At 38.2% G+C, this 20,032-nt stretch overlaps 1 protein-coding gene and 1 long non-coding RNA gene across 4 annotated transcripts; one reads left to right on the top strand and one right to left on the bottom strand.

The window, feature by feature from the left end:
* Nucleotides 1–5,671: 5,671 nt before the first annotated feature.
* On the bottom strand, nt 5,672–13,594 carry LOC132613992 (trihelix transcription factor GT-4-like). 3 transcript variants are annotated; one of them, XM_060328320.1, is made up of 5 exons: nt 13,154–13,594; nt 12,336–13,005; nt 8,128–8,253; nt 7,121–7,345; nt 5,672–6,089 (listed from the first exon to the last, which is right to left on the bottom strand). In XM_060328320.1, exons 2-5 carry the CDS (start codon nt 12,370–12,372, stop codon nt 5,881–5,883), a joined length of 597 nt encoding a protein of 198 aa, XP_060184303.1. In that variant the 5' UTR covers nt 12,373–13,005; nt 13,154–13,594; the 3' UTR covers nt 5,672–5,880. The 3 variants fall into 3 exon arrangements, with proteins under 3 accessions (XP_060184303.1, XP_060184304.1, XP_060184305.1); XM_060328321.1 differs by having other exon boundaries at nt 8,704–13,594; XM_060328322.1 differs by having other exon boundaries at nt 9,599–13,594.
* Nucleotides 6,004–8,562, top strand: LOC132613993 (uncharacterized). Its single transcript, XR_009572145.1, has 2 exons — nt 6,004–6,142; nt 8,105–8,562. It is a non-coding gene; the product is annotated as an uncharacterized LOC132613993 (long non-coding RNA).
* Nucleotides 13,595–20,032: the final 6,438 nt, after the last annotated feature.

Raw genomic sequence — 20,032 nt, 5'->3', positions numbered from 1 at the left:
TAGATTATTTCGGCCTCCATACTCCGGGCTAATTCCAAACCTGCAATCATAGCCTCATACTCGGCTTCAGTTTTAGTCAATTTAACAGTTCTAATGGATTGTCAAACGGCATCCCTGGCCGGGGTTCTAAGGACGATTCCTAGCCCGGAACCCTTGAGGTTCGAGGCTCCGTCCGTATGTAGCGACCAAATACCCGAGGCTTTCCCCGAGGTTAGCAGAAGTTCTTTCTCAACCTCGGGGACCATAGCCGGGGTGAAATCCGCCACAAAATCGGCCAAGATCTGGGATTTGATGGTCGTTCGAGGTTTGTATTCGATATCATATCCGCTAATTTCTACAGCCCATTTAGTTAGTCTACCCGATAATTCCAGTTTATGCATGATGTTTATTAGGGGGTAAGTAGTCACTACACATATCGGATGGCATTGAAAGTAGGGCTTGAGTTTTCTAGAAGCACTTACCAATGCCAATGCCAATTTTTCCAAGTGGGGATAACAGGTCTCCGCATCCCCCAAAGTTCTACTCACATAATAAATAGGGAATTGCGTACCTGATTCTTCGCAGACCAAAACGCCAGTTACCGCTAGCTTGGAGACAGCAAGGTAGAGAAAAAATTGCTCGTCCGCTTTTGGTGTGTGCAACAGCGGTGGGCTGGACAAGTATCGCTTTAATTCTTGTAAAGCTCTTTGACACTCCGGTGTCCAAACGAAGTCATTCTTCCTCCTCAGTAAGGAGAAGAAACGATGACTCTTGTTCGAGGACCTCGATATGAAGCGACTCAACGCCGCTATCCTTCCGGTGAGCCTCTGCACTCCTTTGACGTTATTCACTACCTCAATATCCTCGATGGCCTTAATCTTGTCCGGGTTGATTTCAATCCCCCGGTTTGACACCATGAAACCTAAAAATTTGCTAGACCGGACACCGAAGGCACATTTTTCCGGGTTGAGCTTCATGTTATACTTGCGGACTACATCGAAGGTTTCCTGCAAATGTTTTAAATGGTCCTCTATTTCCAGGGACTTGACCACCATGTCGTCAATGTAAACTTCTATTGTTTTCCCTATTTGTTCTTCGAACATCCCATTAACTAGGCGTTGATAAGTTGCACTGGCATTTTTTAATCCAAAAGGCATGATATTATAACAGTAAGTCCCATATCGGGTAATAAAGGATGTTTTCTCTTGATCCTCCGGGTGCATCCGAATTTGGTTATACCCGGAGTAGGCATCGAGAAAACTTAACATCTCATGCCCGGCCGTCGCATCGATCATTCTATCGATGTGAGGCAACAGAAATGAATCTTTCGGGCATGCTTTGTTCAGATCCTTGTAATCAACACACATTCAAAATTTATTACCTTTCTTCGGCACCACTACTACGTTAGCTAGCCAGTCCGGGTACTTTACCTCCCGAATAGAGCCTATTTTTAAAAGCTTTGTTACCTCATCTTTTACGAAGGCGTGTTTTGCTTCTGCCATGGGCCTTCTCTTCTGCTTTACCGGGGGAAACCTCCCGTCCAAGCTGAGCTTGTGAGTTGTTACTTCCGGTGGTATACCTGTCATATCTATATGGGACCATGCGAAGCAATCGACATTAGCTCGAAGAAATTCAATTAACTTGCTCCTGAGCTCCGAGGTTAACCCCGTGCCCAGGTATACCTTTCTGTCCGGTAGATATTCGAACAAGATGATCTGCTCCAGCTCCTCTACTGTTGACTTGGTTGCATCCGAGTCATCTGGCATGACGAATGATCTGGGTACACCGAAATCATCCTCTTCATACCCCGGATCTAACCCCGAGTGCTTTGATTGCTATTTGGTGTCCTTTCCCCCGATTGAATCTTCTTCCTTTTGATCCAATTTTTTGGGCTGAGGTGTCACTTCCTCTACCACGAACATCTCCCTTGCAGCGGGTTGTTCACCTCAGATGGTTTTTATCCCTCCGGAGTCGGGAATTTTAGCAGCTGATGCAATGTCGATGTCACGACCCTTATGCTATGTATCCAGGGTCTACCCAGTAATGCATTGTACATCATATCTCCTTCGATTACGTAGAACACCGTTTGCTGGATAGTGCCATCGATGTTTACCGGCAATGAGATCTCCCCCTTTGTGGTTTCGCTCGCCATGTTGAATCCGCTGAGTATCCGGGCTACCGGTACAATCTGATCGAGTAGCCTTAGCTGTTCGACCACTCTCCACCGGATGATGTTGGCTGAGCTATCTGGGTCAATCAAAATACGCTTAATTTGAGTTTTAAAAATAAGAATAGATATTACCAATGCATCATTGTGCGGTTGAATGATGCCTTCTGCGTCCTCGTTGCTGAAAGAGATGGAACCCTCGGGTATATAATCTCGGCCGCGCTTTTCACGCACAGCAGAAACCTTGGTTCGTTTCATCACCGGCCCTCGTGGGGTATCAGTGCCCCCGATTATCATGTTGATTATATGCTGGGGTTCTACTGGCTCGGCCTTTTTGTGGGTCTCCCTTTCCTTGTAGTGACCTTTGGCTCTTTCACTCAGCAATTCTCGGAGATGGCCATTCTTCAGTAACTGGGCTACCTCCTCTCTTAACTGGCGACAATCCTCAGTTCTGTGTCCATGATATTCACACATCATGTTCGGGTCTCGTTGGCCTGGATCCGACCTTAGAGGTCTCGGCCATCTTACATCCGGAATACGGCCAATAGCCGATACGAGGTTCGAGGTGTTGACGTTGAAGTTGTACCCCGATATCCTCGGCGAATCTTTGTTTCCGGCAGAGCTTCCGGCATCGCTCTTGAATGAGAGACCCCGACTGTTCGACGGGCGCTCGACCCGTTTATCTCCCCGACCGGAGAAATGGCTCGGGCCAACCCTGGATTTCTCCGACCTGAAGCTTGGTTTCTCCGAATGAGAATATGGCCGATACCTTTCCCTCGATGATCTCGCCTCCAGTTCGTAATTTTTCCTTGGTCTCTCAAAACTTTTGTTCATGTTTACTGGCCCCGGGGGAAGCTCGATTTGGTCATCCTCCACCCGAATCTTCGACTCATATCGGTTATGGACATCTGCCCATGTCACAGCCTCGTATTCCAGCAAGCTTTCCTTTAATTTGAACGAAGCCGTCGAGCTCCGAACATTGTGCCCCTTTGTGAAAGCTTGTGCAGCCCATTCCTCCGGAATCGGGGGGAGCTTTATTCGTTCCCTTTGGAATCGGTTGACAAATTCACGCAGTAACTCATCGTCTCTTTGGGCTATACGGAAAATATCCGCCTTCCGTGCCTGTACCTTTTTGGCTCCGGCGTGTGCTTTTACGAACGCATCGGCGAACATTTCGAAAGAAGTGATTGAATGCTGGGGCAGATGGTCGTACCAAGTCAATGCTCCTTTTGACAGAGTTTTCCCGAACTTTTTCAGCAACACGGAATCGATTTCATATTCTTCCATATCATTGCCTTTTATAGCGCAGGTGTATGAGGTCACGTGTTCGTGAGGGTCCGTTGTGCCGTCATATTTCTGGATATCCGGCATTTTGAACCTCTTCGGGATCAATTTCGGAGCCGAACTCTGAGGAAAAGGCCTTTGGATGTACCTCTTCGAATTCGGCCCTTTCAAAATAGGCGGAGCCCCCGGGATTTGATCCACCCGAGAGTTATAAGTTTCAATCCTCTTTTCGGTCGAGTCTACTCGTTGTGCCAACGTTTCGAGCATTCTCAGTACCTCGGTGGATGAACCAGCTCCGGACACATTGCTTTCAACCATCCGTACCTTATCTCTTCTGGGTTCAGCAACACCCTGTTCAGCAACACCCTTCGCTTTCTCCGGGGTCGTTTTATCTCTTCTGTTTTGCAACTGGGCTATTGCGATTCCTTGCTCGGCAATCGCCGCTCTCTGTTCCTGCAACATTTCAAAAATTAAACGTAAGTCAATATTATCATTCGGGGTATCCGGTTCTTTCCGGCCCTGTGTCCGGGACAAAGTAATTGAATTGTGAGTATTCAAAGGATCAGTGGCCGGCTGGGCGGCATTCTCCTGGTCCACAGTGTTTTGTCGGTTGAGGCCCTCCCTCGAATTAACAGGGTTAGGGTCAGCGGGGTTTGGTAATCCTCGTGGCCCGCTGTCTTCATTTTCGGCCACGATTTCGAGGTTGTTGACGTGACCAGATTGTCCACTGTTAGCCATTGGGTCCGTTTTCATAGAGAACAAACTTTTTCGATTCTGACGGGTAAGAGATGAGTAAGATCAAAGACCACTATTATCCTAGCCCCATGGTGGGCTCCAAACCGTTTACCCAAATTTGGATAATCAATTAAATTTATGAGTGAGGTATAGGATATGTGGTAAAACTTTAATTTATTCTTTGATTGAGAGAAAATGGAATGTAATTAACTATGAATAAACTAGATGGTAGTTGATGGTCTGCGCTAAACGTATATGCTAATATGTTGGATATTGTTTGATTGCACAAATCTAAAGATGAACACAATAAATCCGGACCAAAATCTGATATTAAGAGAGAGAGAATTCGTAAATATTTGCTATTACAAATGTTATAGAGTTCAAGAAGCCAACCCCTAAAAGTGGGATAATGACCCCTATTTATAGTTTTGCCTCATGGGCTTCATACAACATAAGGCCCTAAAGAATAAAGAAAAACCCTAAAATGGATAAAGTTGGTCGTACGGTCTGACACCCGTACGATTGACAGTACAATATGGCAGAACGGTATTGACGCGTGGCAATTGTGTAATGGATCACCCGGACCAACGGCCACGATCAAACGGACCAACGGCCACGATCAAACGGACCAACGACCACGACCAACTCGGCTATGGAGAAGCCGGACCAAATGATGCCCTTCCTTTGCTTCGGTTCAAGCACTCCTCCGGTTCAGAAAGAAAGTCTTCGTGCACGTGCTTGTCCCTTTCTTCCCTCGGTCTCCGGTCTTACCGATTTAACATATATCCGATTTTTACCGTATACAGGGATGAAGTTGCACTGTGTATATGGGGGTGAATGAATACAATCTACGTCACGATAGTGTGTGGCCATGAAATTTTTTCACTTTGTTTTATTAGTTTGACATGACACGGAGTTTAAGAAATAAAGGAACGACTTTTGAAATGTGTGTTCCAAAATAAGCTTTATATATTTGTGACTGTAAACCATCTCATAAAACTCAATTGTTTTTAAATATTGAAATATGCCAATCTTTCTGGGACAAATTAATAAGAAAAGTAAGACAATCTTTTTGGGACGGAGGGAGTACAACAACAACTGATAGTAATACACATTGAAGAATAAAAAACCAAGCGATAACTAAATAGTATTCCCTCCATTTCAAATTGTTTATCTGATTTTGACTTGACATGAAGTATAACAAAATAAACAAGATTTTTGAACCGTATGGTCTTAAATTAAAAATATATAAATTTTACTAAAATATTCTTTAATTTTGTGGCCTTAAATATGCAAGTGAAAGTTGGCGCCAAAAAAGGAAAGTGACGTTTAGAAGATTAGAGGGGAGGAAATAAAAACTTATCGAACATCGGAAAGCTGTAAGGCGTGCACGTAGCTCGTCTCATTTTAAGCTGCTTAACTCGTTAACTTCCAAACAACAACAGCAAACAAAATGCTTTTAAAACAATCACAAGCTAAGACGCAAATATATTTGTGCATTAACAGTGCTGGCTAATGAAATTTCATTGCATTTTCTTAACTTTCACCAGAGTGCCCAAAGACAAACGCATATTGGCAACAGTTGTAGCTTTACCTACAAAACATCTCCAATTTCTTTCCTGCACACTACCTAATATGAGACTATTTCGAAAATACAGCTTCACCCAACAAAATGAGCTTTGAGCTAAAAGTAACAATAGCGGACGAGGCACTTCTTAACTGTAATTGCCTCCACGGTAGACTGCACCAGCGCAAAGCTCATCCATCCTATCAATACTGCGATACGTGTTTTTCTCTCTTAAATATGTCCAACCTCGGTGGGACAAGAAGTCGTGAAAATCATCCTCAGAATAAAAGGTTTTATCCTCTGTTTGAACTGGCAAGGCATCTGCCTCCTCAGACATGCAGATTTTTATTGTCAAGCCTGCAACCAAGAATCACATTAGATTGAGGGAACCAGTATCTAATTGGAGTAAGGTATAGCCAACATGTTTTTTATTCTGCACAACATGAATAATTTTCCCAAAAAGGTTTTTGTTCTACACAAGACCGATGATTTTCCTGTTAAAACACTCACAGAGTGCCCAAATATGGCAAGCGAAACTATATTGAAGCAGCTCTAATAATGTTTCCTTTTTATTTTACTCATTTTCGCATAAACTAAGTGTGATCTACCAAAAATCTGGATAACCAAACAGCTTTACCAATCAATAGTAGTCTAATAACTTGAGGAACGGTTTTGTGCTAGTCTACTGTGAAGTAGCTTTCTCTTCTTTTCCATTTTTGGCTTACTTCTGAGGAGCTTTTAAGCAACCTAAGAATAAGGGCTGCCTATGATTAGGGAACCCTTCTTGTGACCTAGTGGTCAACAAAGCGGGTTGAGAACCATGAGGTCTTCTCAGGTTCAAATCCAGCAGAGACCTAAACATTAGATGATTTCGTTCCATTTGTCCTAGCCTTGGTGGACAGAGTTACCTGGTACCTGCTGTGGGTATGCCGTGGAATTAGTCGGGGTGCACGCAAGCTGGCCCGGACACCATGGTTATCAAAAAATAAAATAAAATAAGGGAACCTTGACGTCATAATATGGGGTTTAGAGTCTAAAATGCGATTAGTGTCACCTTATGGAGTTTTCTCTTGCTCCCACCAAATTCAAAGCAGGTGGAATGGGGATAAGCCATCCCTGCCTTGAATGTGAAGATATTTTGTGTATATATCCTAGGGAATGTACATCACTCACGCAAATAATAAAAAATATGGATACCAATTACAATTGATCTATAAGTTACTTAATGGCAAATGCCAGATGCTTTATGTTTATTTATGGTAGATTTTGGCTATAGATCACATATTTTCTCTTAACATACTCGACAATTGAAAATACCAGATATTATTGTAACTATTCTGGCAGATCTGCAAGTAACAAGTTTGTACTTTGCAGTACCACGATATTACCTTCATCAACATGTAGGGTGTAGTTCCTCAAGGGCATATCTCTATCAACTGCTCTAACAATACCATTTTCATCTTCCAACCAAAATGCGCGTTTTGTCCTTAACATGAAAGCAGATTTAATAGCTTCCTTGATGTCTTCCGCTGTGCCATCAATACCAATTCTTTTGGTTTTATCTCCCCACTTGACTGAGATAACCCTACCCTTAAATGAGTCACTCCGCTCAGCTGCATAAAGAGAAGAGAAAGTGTGGGAATCATTGATACAAAGTTAACCTTAGAAGTAACAGTATTTTCACCTGAAAGCTCTACATACTAAAGAACAAACTAGAGCGGTATATTCCAAAAGAAAAACAAATTTACAAGCTAGAATGCCATCAAAATAAAAGCCTTAGTATTGGAACATATATGGGAATAGATGTCTTAAATATTGGATTTTGAAAGGAATTACGGAGACTTTTGTTGGTGCGATTTATCCCGTGTGCTCACTCCTGCACAATTAAAGAGTCGAGGCAGGAAGCAACAAAGCAACTGACTGAGCATCCCCAGAAAGGAAAATCGTAAATATTCTTTCTTTTGAGCGAATTTATACCGCTTGACAGTGTGTTTAGAGGTCTTTATCAATAATGAATAAAAATCCTCAAAAGAGAGAAGTACAAAAAAGGAGGGCTAGGCCTTATCTTGCTTACCCTAATGAGGTAGCAACCACTACTAATTAACAAGCATGCAAAAAATAAGAACTTGAACAAATTAAGTAACCTATTATCATCACATAATTTATAACATACACTTGAATTAAGTAACCTATGATCATCACATAATTTATAACATAATCTGTGATTATATTACAAATGATAATACCTAAGTAATGAAAAAATATAAAACCAAGACGACCTAAATATTATTTGATTTAAGTTATTTGAAACTTTTGAACTCTGTTTATTTTTCTTTTTTCCTTATTTGGAGTTGACTATTTCTTTTTTATAGGAGCGAGTAAGGGATCTTCAAACCTGAATTGAAATGCCAAGACCAACCATTCCGAGGCGCTGGTCTCCAACGCAAAGGTGAAACCTCAAGTGCAGGTTCTGCATCGTGATCCAAACTTCCTTCTATGTTTTGACTTGGCCTTCCATTCTCTGTACATCAAGAATTCAAGTAAAGTTTTCTCCCAAAGGTAACTTGCAATTGAACCCCCAAAAATATTTTCCTACATGTCTTTTGGAAAACATGAGAAAGATTCAGGGAATAAATACTATCACAGCCATTGTGGTCATCCAGAATAATCTTGCCAGAATTTAGTTCCCATTGAAGGAGATACTAAAATAATTTATTTGCAGTATGGACTCAGAGCTGATGCATCTGATGGATAGAATCATATTCCCGCTTCTCTCCTTGTGAAATCAGATGGATGTAACTTGTTTCTAAGTTGAGAACAGTTTTACTAATATTAGACCTCACTTTAATCCGCATCAAGTGATTTATTTGAGGCTTGTGCTCGTGTTTAAGTCTAACAACAAATTCTTGTTTTGACTCAAAATACAAAGAAAATCAAGCAAGAAAAAAGATGTCAGTTTTGTCAAACTTACTAAAGTAACTTTTAACCATACAAGTAGCCGATCCATGTTATTGAAGCTTGTCCACAAAAAGCCTTTGATGAATACAAGAAACTAATGATAGCATTAAGATATGACTATTGTAAAATGAGAGTACAACAAAGAGATACTTATGGGAAGTTGGAACAGAAGAAATTAAAAAATCGAGCAGGCAAAACTGCAAAGAAGCTTGTTCAGTAAAGAGCACACGATGATCCACTTTCAAATCCTTGTACACCAAAGCCCTCCAACTATCAAATTGGTTGAAGGTCCCCCTACAACTTTTCCATTTTTGTTGCTAGTTTCCCCTCCAACTCTTAGAAATAGAGGAAGTTTCCCCTTCTATGAGAAAAAGGGTTTTATGAGGGTAAATGAGTAAACTTTCATTTTTTTCTGTCTTTTCCCCTTCTTTTTTGCTTCTCCTTCAACCCACTCATCTGTTAACTTTAACTGCCTCCATCCAGGATGCCATCCTCCTCTACCACTCCCTTCTCACCTGCCACCACCACTTTTGGCATCTAAGAAGATCATCCATTCTAAAGGGGAATAATGTAGAGATACATATGGTAAGTTTCAAGAATCATCCAGTGATTCATTTCCAAAACAATCTATATCATAAAGAAGCCTTACTTACGCCAAGCCATTAACGAGGGGAAAAAAATGGGAGATACATTAACTATTAGAGATACATTTCCAAAATGTAGAGATACATATGGTTAGTTTGAAGAATCATCCAGTGATTCATTTCCAAAACAATCTATGTCACAAAGAAGCCTTACTTACGCCAAGCCATTAATGAGGGGAAAAAAGATGGAGATACATTAAATATTAAAGGAAGACAATTACTAAAAGAATAGAAGATAGTGGAGGGGTGACCGATATCACAGACCTTTGCTTTTGCGATCCATAAGTTGCAGGAAACAAAAGCTTGTCGCCGCTACCTAAAGCGTTATTGCAAACCAACCCCACCCCCACTCCCCAGCAAAAGAGAAAAAGAAGAAAGTCGGAATGAAAAGTAAAACTGCTGGCAGATGTCTTTCGAGATACAACAAATACTTATAAGCATCATGCACTAACAACAAAAAACAGGACTGGCAGATGTTCTTTGTAGCTAGCTAGAAACTGATAACAATATTTTTGGCATTAAATAAATTTTCTTAAAGACTATTGAAGGTTATTTTTTATTTAGGTGTGGTTAATGGATTGACTATAGATAATAGAAATTCGCCTGAGATGGTTTGGCCACGTCAAACATAGACTTTTAGATGCACCAATTCATAGGTGTGAATAGGATGATCGAAGGCGACAAAAGGGGATGGGGTAAATCTACACTGGAAGGAAGTTGTTCTGTGTAGGATATGTATAGATTTAGAGAATCCCTAGTATTCCCTAGAAGGCAAATTATTCAATTGAAATGAGATGGACTTGAATAGAGAAAAATGTATATGGAGGATCCATACCATAAACTCCAACTAATCTAGGATTGAGGTATACTTGATTGATCAACTATTGATATAGAAAGAGAAACAAGAGTTGTATGTCTTTTACGGATGGGAAATTCAACATATTGGTCTCTATTGACGATTTTTTTATTTTATTAGTTCCGTGTCATTACATGAAAAACTTATTTAATCCTTTATATCGATTATGCAACTCAGAAAATTCAACTCAATTGGAGAACTTTTATTAGATTAATACGATCCAATCAATCGTACCATCATTACTTACTGCTTGATAAAACCAAACATCTCAAGTAAACACACCATAAATTGTGGTTTCATGCCTGCATAAACTCAAACACAGATCACAATGAATATGTGCAAGCCACTAGCAGCACCCTATTTGCCAAGTAGCCTGCATTTTACAGTTTAACTGAAAAGCCAAGAAGTCCAAATTTTCAATTTAATGTTTGGTTTGTATGGTATTTTAGCTGATATCAGTTTTCATTTCTCAAAAATTTCCTTTTTGGTTTGGTTTTCAGTTTTAAGCCGAAAAGAAAAACAGAACATATTTTTTATATATTTTAAAAAATTAGACTTTCTCTTAATTTTTTTTAGATTTATTCTTTAAATTCTATAAGATAATTTTAATTCACAAGAATAACTCAATTAAGTATCTGCAAATAAACAAAAAATGTGAAATTTGAAACAATCAACAAAAAGCCCAAAATGGCACAAACCCAAAAAGTAGGAAAAAAATATCCAAACTGAATTAATGATCAGTTTGCCTATTTATAAACCGGAAAACTAGTTGATCGAACCAACCAAATGCACACTCCTGTATTGCTTCTTGTGTCTGTGGACAAGCACAAACTAACATTACATGCAGCATGCATATCTATAAGGCCTGATATTTATAGGGGAAGTTCCTTCCTTCAAGTTGATTTATGATCATGCAATCTAGAGGAGGTCACTCCTTTGGAACTTCAAATAGATCCCTCTAATTCTGTATGATGAGCTGCAATTCTCCATCAGTTTCCTGGTCCACAAGACCATCTAAAGCAAGCAAACTAGCACCAGTTTCTGCTTGTTCCTCCTCCTTGAAAACACCCACAGATATCATAGATAAGTCAGTTTGGCCAGTAGTTTATTCATGCCATTCTGATGGATCAAATTGATTGCAGGAGGCTGAATACTTCTCAAAGACACCTTATGACCCATGATGTTGAATTCCATTTTTAGTTTCCTGAAATACCACATAATATACACTAATGTAATTAACCATTGGATTCCTAAGACCATGTTGCATTCCCAATTTGGGCAGGACCAACATGTCATAGCAAAAGATACACCTTGCATCTTCCAGATTAAGTTCCTACGCACATAGTTGCTGTGCATTTTCTTTCCATCAGACACAGATAGAGCAAAAGGTGAGATAGTAGTGTGGACACAACCTAACTTCTTAGCAATGTTCAAATCTAAGAAGTTATGAGTGCAACTACTATCAATCAGGACATGAACTGCTTTCCCTTTAACTGAAACGACTACCCTCATGGTCCTGAAATCATGAACTCCATTCATAGCATGGACTGACACATGGGGAAGAATGGCACCTTCACAGTCAGTTTCCAGTCCCCGTCTCTCCGACCTATCATTTATTACATCTTCCTCCAAATTGACAATCTCTTCATCACAATCTTCCACCTCCATAAAATAAATTGCCTCTTATTTTTACACACGGCCAAAACTGTATCTCTCATCACAGTTGAAACATAAGCCTTTGCTTCTTCTCTCATCCATTTCAGCTGGCGTCAGTAGTTTAGCATTTATAGTTTGGCTTAGCACCACCATGAGAAGATTTTTGAGGTTTAAAGAAGGATTGAGTAGGTCTAGAGGGTTGATTGGGATTATGTGGAAGAGAAGAATTTGCAGAAGAAAACCTGGGAACAATTTTGGGTTTGGGAAGAACTACTGAACTTGTAGAAACACCTGTCTCTGCACAATTAAGGTTTGTGCTTGGGTTCTGGCTAAACTGATTGCCTTAGCTAGTGTCCTTGGTTCTAACATCTTCACAGGAAGTCCAATTTCAGGTTTTAAACCCTTCACAAAGTAACTAACAACATAATCCTCTAATAGTTCAACTCTAGTAAGCAAAGATCTACATAATCTTGGACAGAAGTTGCCTACCTGAGGTCTTTGAAATCTCCCGAGCCAGATCAAGCATAAAGGCATCTCACATATTCACACCACCGAGGCACTTCCCGGTCAACCTATGCTTCATGAATGATTGATGCCATTGAAGGGCCTTTCCTTCCAATTGCAAGTAGCCAACTTCACCTTTGATTCTTCAGGAGTTTCATCCACGTCAAAGAATTGCTCATACTTCTATAGCTAATCCTAAAAGCCATGGCCACTGAATTTTGGAAATTCCTCCTAGTACCCACAGGTGGGCCACTGATAGTTCCCATTTCTGTGATCGCCATTTGCTGGACCTCTATTCTCCTCCAATTCACATGTGAAGGAGTTGCGACAGTGTTCAAATTGCCTAGCAACATCCTTTTAATTTCCTCCACGGCATGTGTGACCTTGCCATCAACAGTTTAGGGCAATTCAGCAACAGAGCTGACTACACCTTCCATTGAGCCTTTGAGGGTGTTTACTTCCTTAGGTAATCCCTGCATATGTGTGTTGTGATCTCACATTGACACAGGTCAAAGAATCACTGGCTAATCTGACACCAATCATATGCTTCTGAATATTAAAGGCAAAAATGGAAAAAAGTCGAGCTTGCCTAAAGAACAAATGAGAAGAATTGTTCTTGAACAGCTTACTCAAGAACTCGAAGATGAGCTCAGATCTGAAAGAAAAGGAGAGAGAAGAGTTTTATTGATCTTTGATATTCCCAGATGGTTTACAATGAAGGACTGCAATTATTTATAGACGGGAAATTTGGAGGGAGAGAATCTGAGAGCTAGTTATAACTAACTCTAACAGCCTGCAGTCACCTCTTTTGTTGACAAGGGACCCGCAGCCGCTAGCCTTTGGGTGTGCATAGGGTAAAACCCGCTTCAATGTAACAGCCCGCAAACCAGGGGCAATCCACAATTGGCAAGCCCCGTGCGACTAGCTCGACCGAAAAAGCATGTAGGGGATTTCGAACCTACGAACCTCCATCAGGGAGATCTTCTGCTCAATCAACCCGGCCACCCTTGCGGGTAACAGCCTACAGTCCACTTGACCAACCTGTGCAGCTCACGTTGATCTTCTAACTAATTTTTACAGTTTATTCAAACTAACAGGAAAGGAGGGAGAACATAACTAGGAAAGTCATCTATTTGGATCATATTGAAATAATGCAACTCTGATGAAGCATCAAGATGATCCTCCCAACCTCCAGCCCTAAAAAATAGTAACACTTGCACAATCAGCCAATTGGATGACCACCAAACAAAGTGAGACCACTTACCAATATTACGATAGCGAAGATTGAGTGCGTCTACTAAATGTATGTAGCAATCCCTCCGGTCCACCTTACTTGTTTTACACGTCCCTTAAGAAATTATGTGTTTTTGACTATTATTCGCTTATTTACTATCTTAATCATGTAGAATGTCAATATCTCTTCAATAAATATTCTCTCTTTAATCTCTCTTCAATAAATAATTGTAGTCATAGTAGTAACGGAGGTGAGATACTCTAAGCAATTAGTCAATATTTATTACTTCCAAGAATAATCATTACTAAGGTAAAAATGGAAAGAATGTACTTAATTATCTTTTGGCTTTTTAAAATAACAACTATTTTCAGTGAGACGACAAGTAAAGTCGACTGGGAGGAGTAGCTTCACCAACCAACAAAGTTGCTTCACTCAAAAGAACTGCAAGAGAAATAAGCAAATTAAACATTACACAGAAAATCCATCTTTAATCATTTTAAGAGTTCAAACATATAAAACTTGAGAAAGCTTTGACACCAATTTGAACCAAGAAGAGAAGCTAAAAAGAAATAATAGTAGATACCCTTTCCAGAAAAGTGAATAAAAATTCAACTTTGGGTTTCATTTCTGTTCCTCTTTCCTCAAAATTTTCATCAATATTCTTCTAATACAAAATTTGGGGAACCCCATTTTGGATTCTGATTCTGTTTAGCCTAATCAAAACTTGCTCAAATAATTCAACCACTTCTTCTTCGTAGAATATACATGGTAGTATAGTGAAGTGGCATAAAAGGACTATAGCCTAATCTGATGATGGTAAGCAAAAGCGAATTATGTTGATTAATCCACGTGCCATTTTATTTTCCTTTAATTTACGACTAGACTTTATCCAAAATTTCCCTGAATTACTGAAATCGGTACTTCCTCGTCCCAATTTATATGTAATATACATTTCGCTTTTGAGATTCAAATTTGATGAATTTTAACCAATAAGATATATTTTTTCATCAAATTGATATCAAAAAAGCTGTAATTTATACTCTCTCTGTTTCTATTTATGTGAGTTTATTTAACTGGATACAGAGTTTAAAAAATAGAGAATACTTTTAAACCTGCATAAAGGTAAATTATTTTTAAATTAAAAAAGAGATTTGTTTTTTACACGGACTAATAAAGAAACAAGTTCATATAAATTGAAAGAGAGAGCAGTACTTTTCATGCAGTTTTCAAATATATAAATTTTAATATTAGAATATTGAATTAATCTAATTCAATATAGCTTCAAAGTTTAATCAAATTGACCCTCAAAGAGCAAAAAATATCATATAAATTGGGACAGAGAAGTATAAATTGCCCTCCGTGTTGGAATTTTCAATTGGAAAATAAAAGGAATAGACAAAAAGAAAAAGTATTTTTCTTTCTACAAAAAAGAAAAAGTATTTTTCTTTCTGAAAGAGTACATCTCTTCGTGAAACAATGCATCTCTTCCCTAAAGGTTGTGTCATTTCAGGTTCAAGGGTTAAAGACATTCTCTATAAATAGAGGAACATCCTGAAATATTTCTATCATAAGAAATACTCAAAGTATCAATATTCTTAAGAAAAACTGCATAAGTTTAGTAACTGCAGCATTAATTCTTGTGTGTTCAGAGATTTGTTTACATTATTTCTTAGCTTTGCTTCAATCTATCCCGGGAGAGTATTTGTGAGGGACAAATAATTCTCTTTGAAAAGTGATCCAATAAAGGTACACAACTTGAAGCATATCCAGATTTCTCACCACAAATACACAATTTCTAACAATCAAAAGGATTAAATATCTCTGATTTAATTTCATTTGACAATGGTTTAGAAAGGAAATAAAAACAAGAAATGGAGTCAGTCACCAAAACAAATAAATCATGTTGGACTTGAAGAAGTGAAATACATTAGGTTGTCTCCATATTTCCTTGGTTTACTAGAAGATGGACACATCAAGATTAAATATACATTTAAAAGTTGAAGGCCACACGTTAGATAAGACCAAGGCACCTTTTGGGTTTGCAAGAATGTAATTAACTTCTGATCGGAGTCAAACGGCGCCATCACTGTGCTATTTATTCAAGTTAGATTGAGGAATATTTTAATTGGATCTCAAGGCTAACTTAAAGTTTTGGATCAAAGTATGCGGTCCTTCTCTTCAAGGTTTCTATTGAAGGCAATGACTTTGATTTTGACCATCGAAATGATGAGTCAAGAAGAACAATCGGACAAATATCGGGCTGTACTTTCTTAACTTCACTCATTATTTATTTATGAATTTCTCCCTTTCTTTATGCAAAAAGAAAAAATTATACTTTTCTTTCAGCAGAAAGAAAAAAAAAAGGACTTTATGATTTTTGTGAAATTTAATTTCATAAATATTAGGGTAGATGACTCACTTGTGATGATCATGAAATGCATTCTGAATAAGTTTAGGAATAACATATTTGATATGCTTATTATAAATTTGTTATTTCGCGCAAAAGAAAATTATCATGTTATAACTATCTTGCATAAACATCATGTGAATTTTATTTTCAAGTTGCGGGATGATATATTAGGAATTCCTTTATTTTGATGGATATTTATACTTGAAAGTTGCTAGAATATTTTGAAATTCAGGAAAATGATAATTTTGTTACTAGATCATTTTGCGTTCATTAAAGGATTAAGTTTTTGTTTACATGCTTGACTCTAATTTTTCATTATGGCATATGTCTAAATACGTCTTGATACCGATTATGAATGTGGATATTGAAAAATGTAAAACTTGCATGTTAACAAAGATCACAAGAAAATCCTTTTCAAATATTGAGAGAAGTACTAAGTTGTGTGAATTAATTCATAGTGACTTATGTGATTTTCATAGTACTCCTACAATTGGAGGAAAGAAATATGTTATACATTCATTGATGACTACTCTAGATTTTGCAAAGTTTATCTCGTAAATTCTAAAGATGAAGCACTGGAAATTTTTTAAATTTACAAGACTGAGGTTGAATTGAATGTCAATCCTCTGTTAAGTGTCTAAGGACCGATGGGTGAGGGGAATATTATAATCCCACATTTTTTTCAAAGCACTGGTATTGTGCATCAAGTAACGGCACCATATACACCGCAATAAAATGGTGTAGCCGAACGGAAAAATCGAGTCTTAACGGAAATGGTTAATTCTTTATTGTCTAACTCAGGCCTAAGTCATGGTTATTGGGGTGAATCCATGTTAACGGCTTGTTATATTCTTAATAGGGTTCCTAATAAAAGAAATTCAACAACCCCATATGAACTTTGGAACAAAAGACAATCAAATTTGAGTCATCTCAAAGTTTGGGGATGTAGGGCTATAATTAAAGTCTCAAAACCTAAAAGGAAAAAGTTGGGTGAAAGAGGAATTGAATGCATCTTTATAGGATATGATGAAGATAGCAAATCCTATAGGTCTTTGGTCATTGAACCAAATGATTTGTACTCAATTAATATCGTCCTTGAACCAAGAGATGCAATTTTTGACGAAAATAGCTTTGTATCAATTCCTAGACCAAAAGATATTGTTCCAAATGATCCAAATCCTTCTAATTCACAACCATTAGTTTCTCAAGATAATGGAAATCAAAATGACATTATTGAAGTAAGAAGGAGTAAGAGAGTTAGAAAAGAAAACATATATGGAGATGACTTCTACATCTATTTAGTAGAAGGTTCAACTGATAAAATTGAAAATGAAATTATTTATTGTTATAATATGGAAAATGAACCCACTACATTTAGTGAGGCCATGCAATCTCCGGATGCACCGTTATGGAAGGAGGCTATCCAAGATGATAGAGATTCCATTATGAAAAGTAATACTTGGATCCTAACAGACCTTCCACCCGGTTGAAACCCATAGATGGTAAATGGTTGTTCAAGAAGAAGTTAAAAGTAGATGGTACCATGGATAAATACAAGGCTCGCTTTGTAGTTAGGGGTTTTACCTGAAAGCACGGCATTGACTACTTTGATACTTATGCTTTTGTGGCTATTAGAATAGCCACAATAAGGTTGCTTATTGCACTAGCCTCCACTTACAATCTAGTAATTCACCAAATGGATATAAAAACTGCATTTTGAATGGTGAATTGGAAGAGGAAGTCTATATGAGACAACCTGAGGGGTCCGTAGTTAAAGGACAAGAGAAGAAATTTTACAAACTTGTAAAATTCTTGTATGGGCTAAAACAAGCCCCTAAGCAATGGCACAAAAAATTTGATGAAGTAATTTTTTCTAATGGCTTTAAAATCAATGAATTAGACAAGTTTGTTTACTCAAAATTTGAAAAATAAAATGAGTTTTCATTTGCTTGTATGTAGACGATATGTTGATCTTTGGGACCGACATAGAACAGGTAGAGACCACCAAAAGATGTCTATTTGCTCAGTCTCAGTGAAAGATATGGGAGAAGCGGATTCCATTCTTGGTATAAGAATTATTAGAAATGTTGGGGGGGGGGGGGGGGAGGGTTTCCTTAACACAGTCTCATTATATTGAGAAAGTGTTAAAGAAATTCAACCATTTTGATTCTAATCCAGTTTCTACACTATATGATCCATGTTTTAAATTGGAAAGAAATGACGGAAGGCCAACTGCTCAACTTGAGCATGCTAAGTTGATCGGGTGCTTGATGTACGCTCTGACTAGTGCGAGACCCGACATTGCGTATGCAGTGGGTAAGTTGAATAGATATACTTGCAATCCGAGTGAGCATCATTGGCATGCTATAGGAAGAGTACTAAAGTATCTCAAGAAAATGCCAGATTATGGCATCCATTATAGTAGTGATCCAGCTATACTAGAAGGATATTTGGATGCCAGTTGGATCACTGATCAAGAGGATTATTCCTCAACAAGTGGATGGGTATACCCGTTTGGTGGGGGTGCGATATCTTGGGGGTCTAAGAAGCAAACGTGTCTTATTGATCAACTATGACTGTAGAATTTGTAGCCTTGTTATCCGCTTATAAAGATGGGGAATGGTTGAGAAATTTGCTTTTTGATATTCCATTGTGGCCTAGGCCCATGCCACCGATTTCTAAGGCATATTGGCCGTAGACACAGTTATATAAATCAATTAATTAAAGATGGAGTGATCACGGTCGACTATGTACGTTCACTTAATAATTTTGCCGACCCATTAACTAAGGGATTAACAAGGGACTTGGTGTTGAGAATATCAAGAGGGATGGGGTTAAAACCCATAAAGAAAGACCATTAAGAATGAAGCCTCAACTTGACGCTTGATACAACGTTCAGTCTCAAGTTCAATGACTGACAACATTCTTTATTGGTTGATAGCACTTGGTATATCGTCTCAAAGTAAGTGCTTTGTCCTGAAATTTGTTAAAACTAGGTTGAGTTTATAAACTCTTAATAGACTTATTGGTGGATGCTCTTGCAGGAGCACATTAATAAGGGTCTACCTATATGGATGCGAAGTGGCCCGCTTCAAGAAGCTCGGGTTTGGTTTCTATGCATTCGCGAGAGGATTGGAACACAATGCCTTATGGTGTTGGTTATAAAGGAATAATGTAATAGAATTCATTTGCGAGATACATCCTATTTTACAAAATGGTTGTCGGTTCAAATGACTTGTCTTACTTGATTATTCAGCTTAATAAAAATTGTATTCCTTTATACAATCGCCAGATACTTTATTTATGCATGAATTCACTTGTCTCTTAATTTCTAAAGGAAGTGTTGGGTTGTTATTTTCACTTGAAAATGGCGGGGGATTGTTGGAATTTTCAAGAAAAAAACAAAAGGAATAGAAAAAAAGAAAAAGTACTTTTCTTTCTGCGAAAAAGAAAAAAGTACTTTTCTTTCTGAAAGAGTACATCTCTTCATGAAACAATGCATCTCTTCCCTTAAGGTGCGTCGTTTCAGGTTCAAGGGTTAAAAACATCCTCTATTAATAGAAGAACATCCTGAAATATTTCTATCATAAGAAATACTCAAAGTATCAATATTCTTCCTTAAGAAAAACTGCATAAGTTTAGTGATTGCTGCATTAATTCTTGTGTGTTCAGAGATTTGTTTACATTATTTCTTCTAGCTGATTATTGTAGAAATAAATATGCAGCAAAAACCCAAAAAACAAGGGAGTCATAATAGATATAGGAAACAAATGATAAAAGTCATAATATTTCTTGGTTTTGCTTCATTCTATCCTAGGAGAGTATTTGTGAGGGACACATAATTCTCTTTGAAAAGTGATACAAGAAAGGTACACGGCTTGAAGCATATCCAGATTTCTCACCACAAACACACAATTTCCAACACTTTGTCCATCTATCGGCTAAACTATGTATATTCTTCTACGAAGAAGTGGTTGAATTACAACTAAAAGACCCGTATCCGCTTTTTGCCTTTAATTAAAAGATTCAGTCTCTCAA

The sequence above is a fragment of the Lycium barbarum genome, chromosome 10, assembly GCF_019175385.1.
Source record: "Lycium barbarum isolate Lr01 chromosome 10, ASM1917538v2, whole genome shotgun sequence".
In the NCBI taxonomy this organism is placed as follows: domain Eukaryota; kingdom Viridiplantae; phylum Streptophyta; class Magnoliopsida; order Solanales; family Solanaceae; genus Lycium; species Lycium barbarum.
The sequence above is the reverse complement of the archived record's forward strand: the minus strand, read 5'-3'. Positions and strand labels throughout refer to the sequence as shown.

Excerpts from the sequence above, each read along its gene's own strand:
- LOC132613992 (XM_060328320.1), bottom strand. The coding sequence starts at position 12,372 with ATGCTTGATCTGGCTCGGGAGATTTCAAAGACCTCAG. Across the intron at positions 7,346-8,127 it reads GTCTTGGCATTTCAATTCAG|CTGAGCGGAGTGACTCATTT; the intron begins GTTTGAAGATCC and ends CTCTTTATGCAG. Across the intron at positions 6,090-7,120 it reads CACCCTACATGTTGATGAAG|GCTTGACAATAAAAATCTGC; the intron begins GTAATATCGTGG and ends TCTTGGTTGCAG.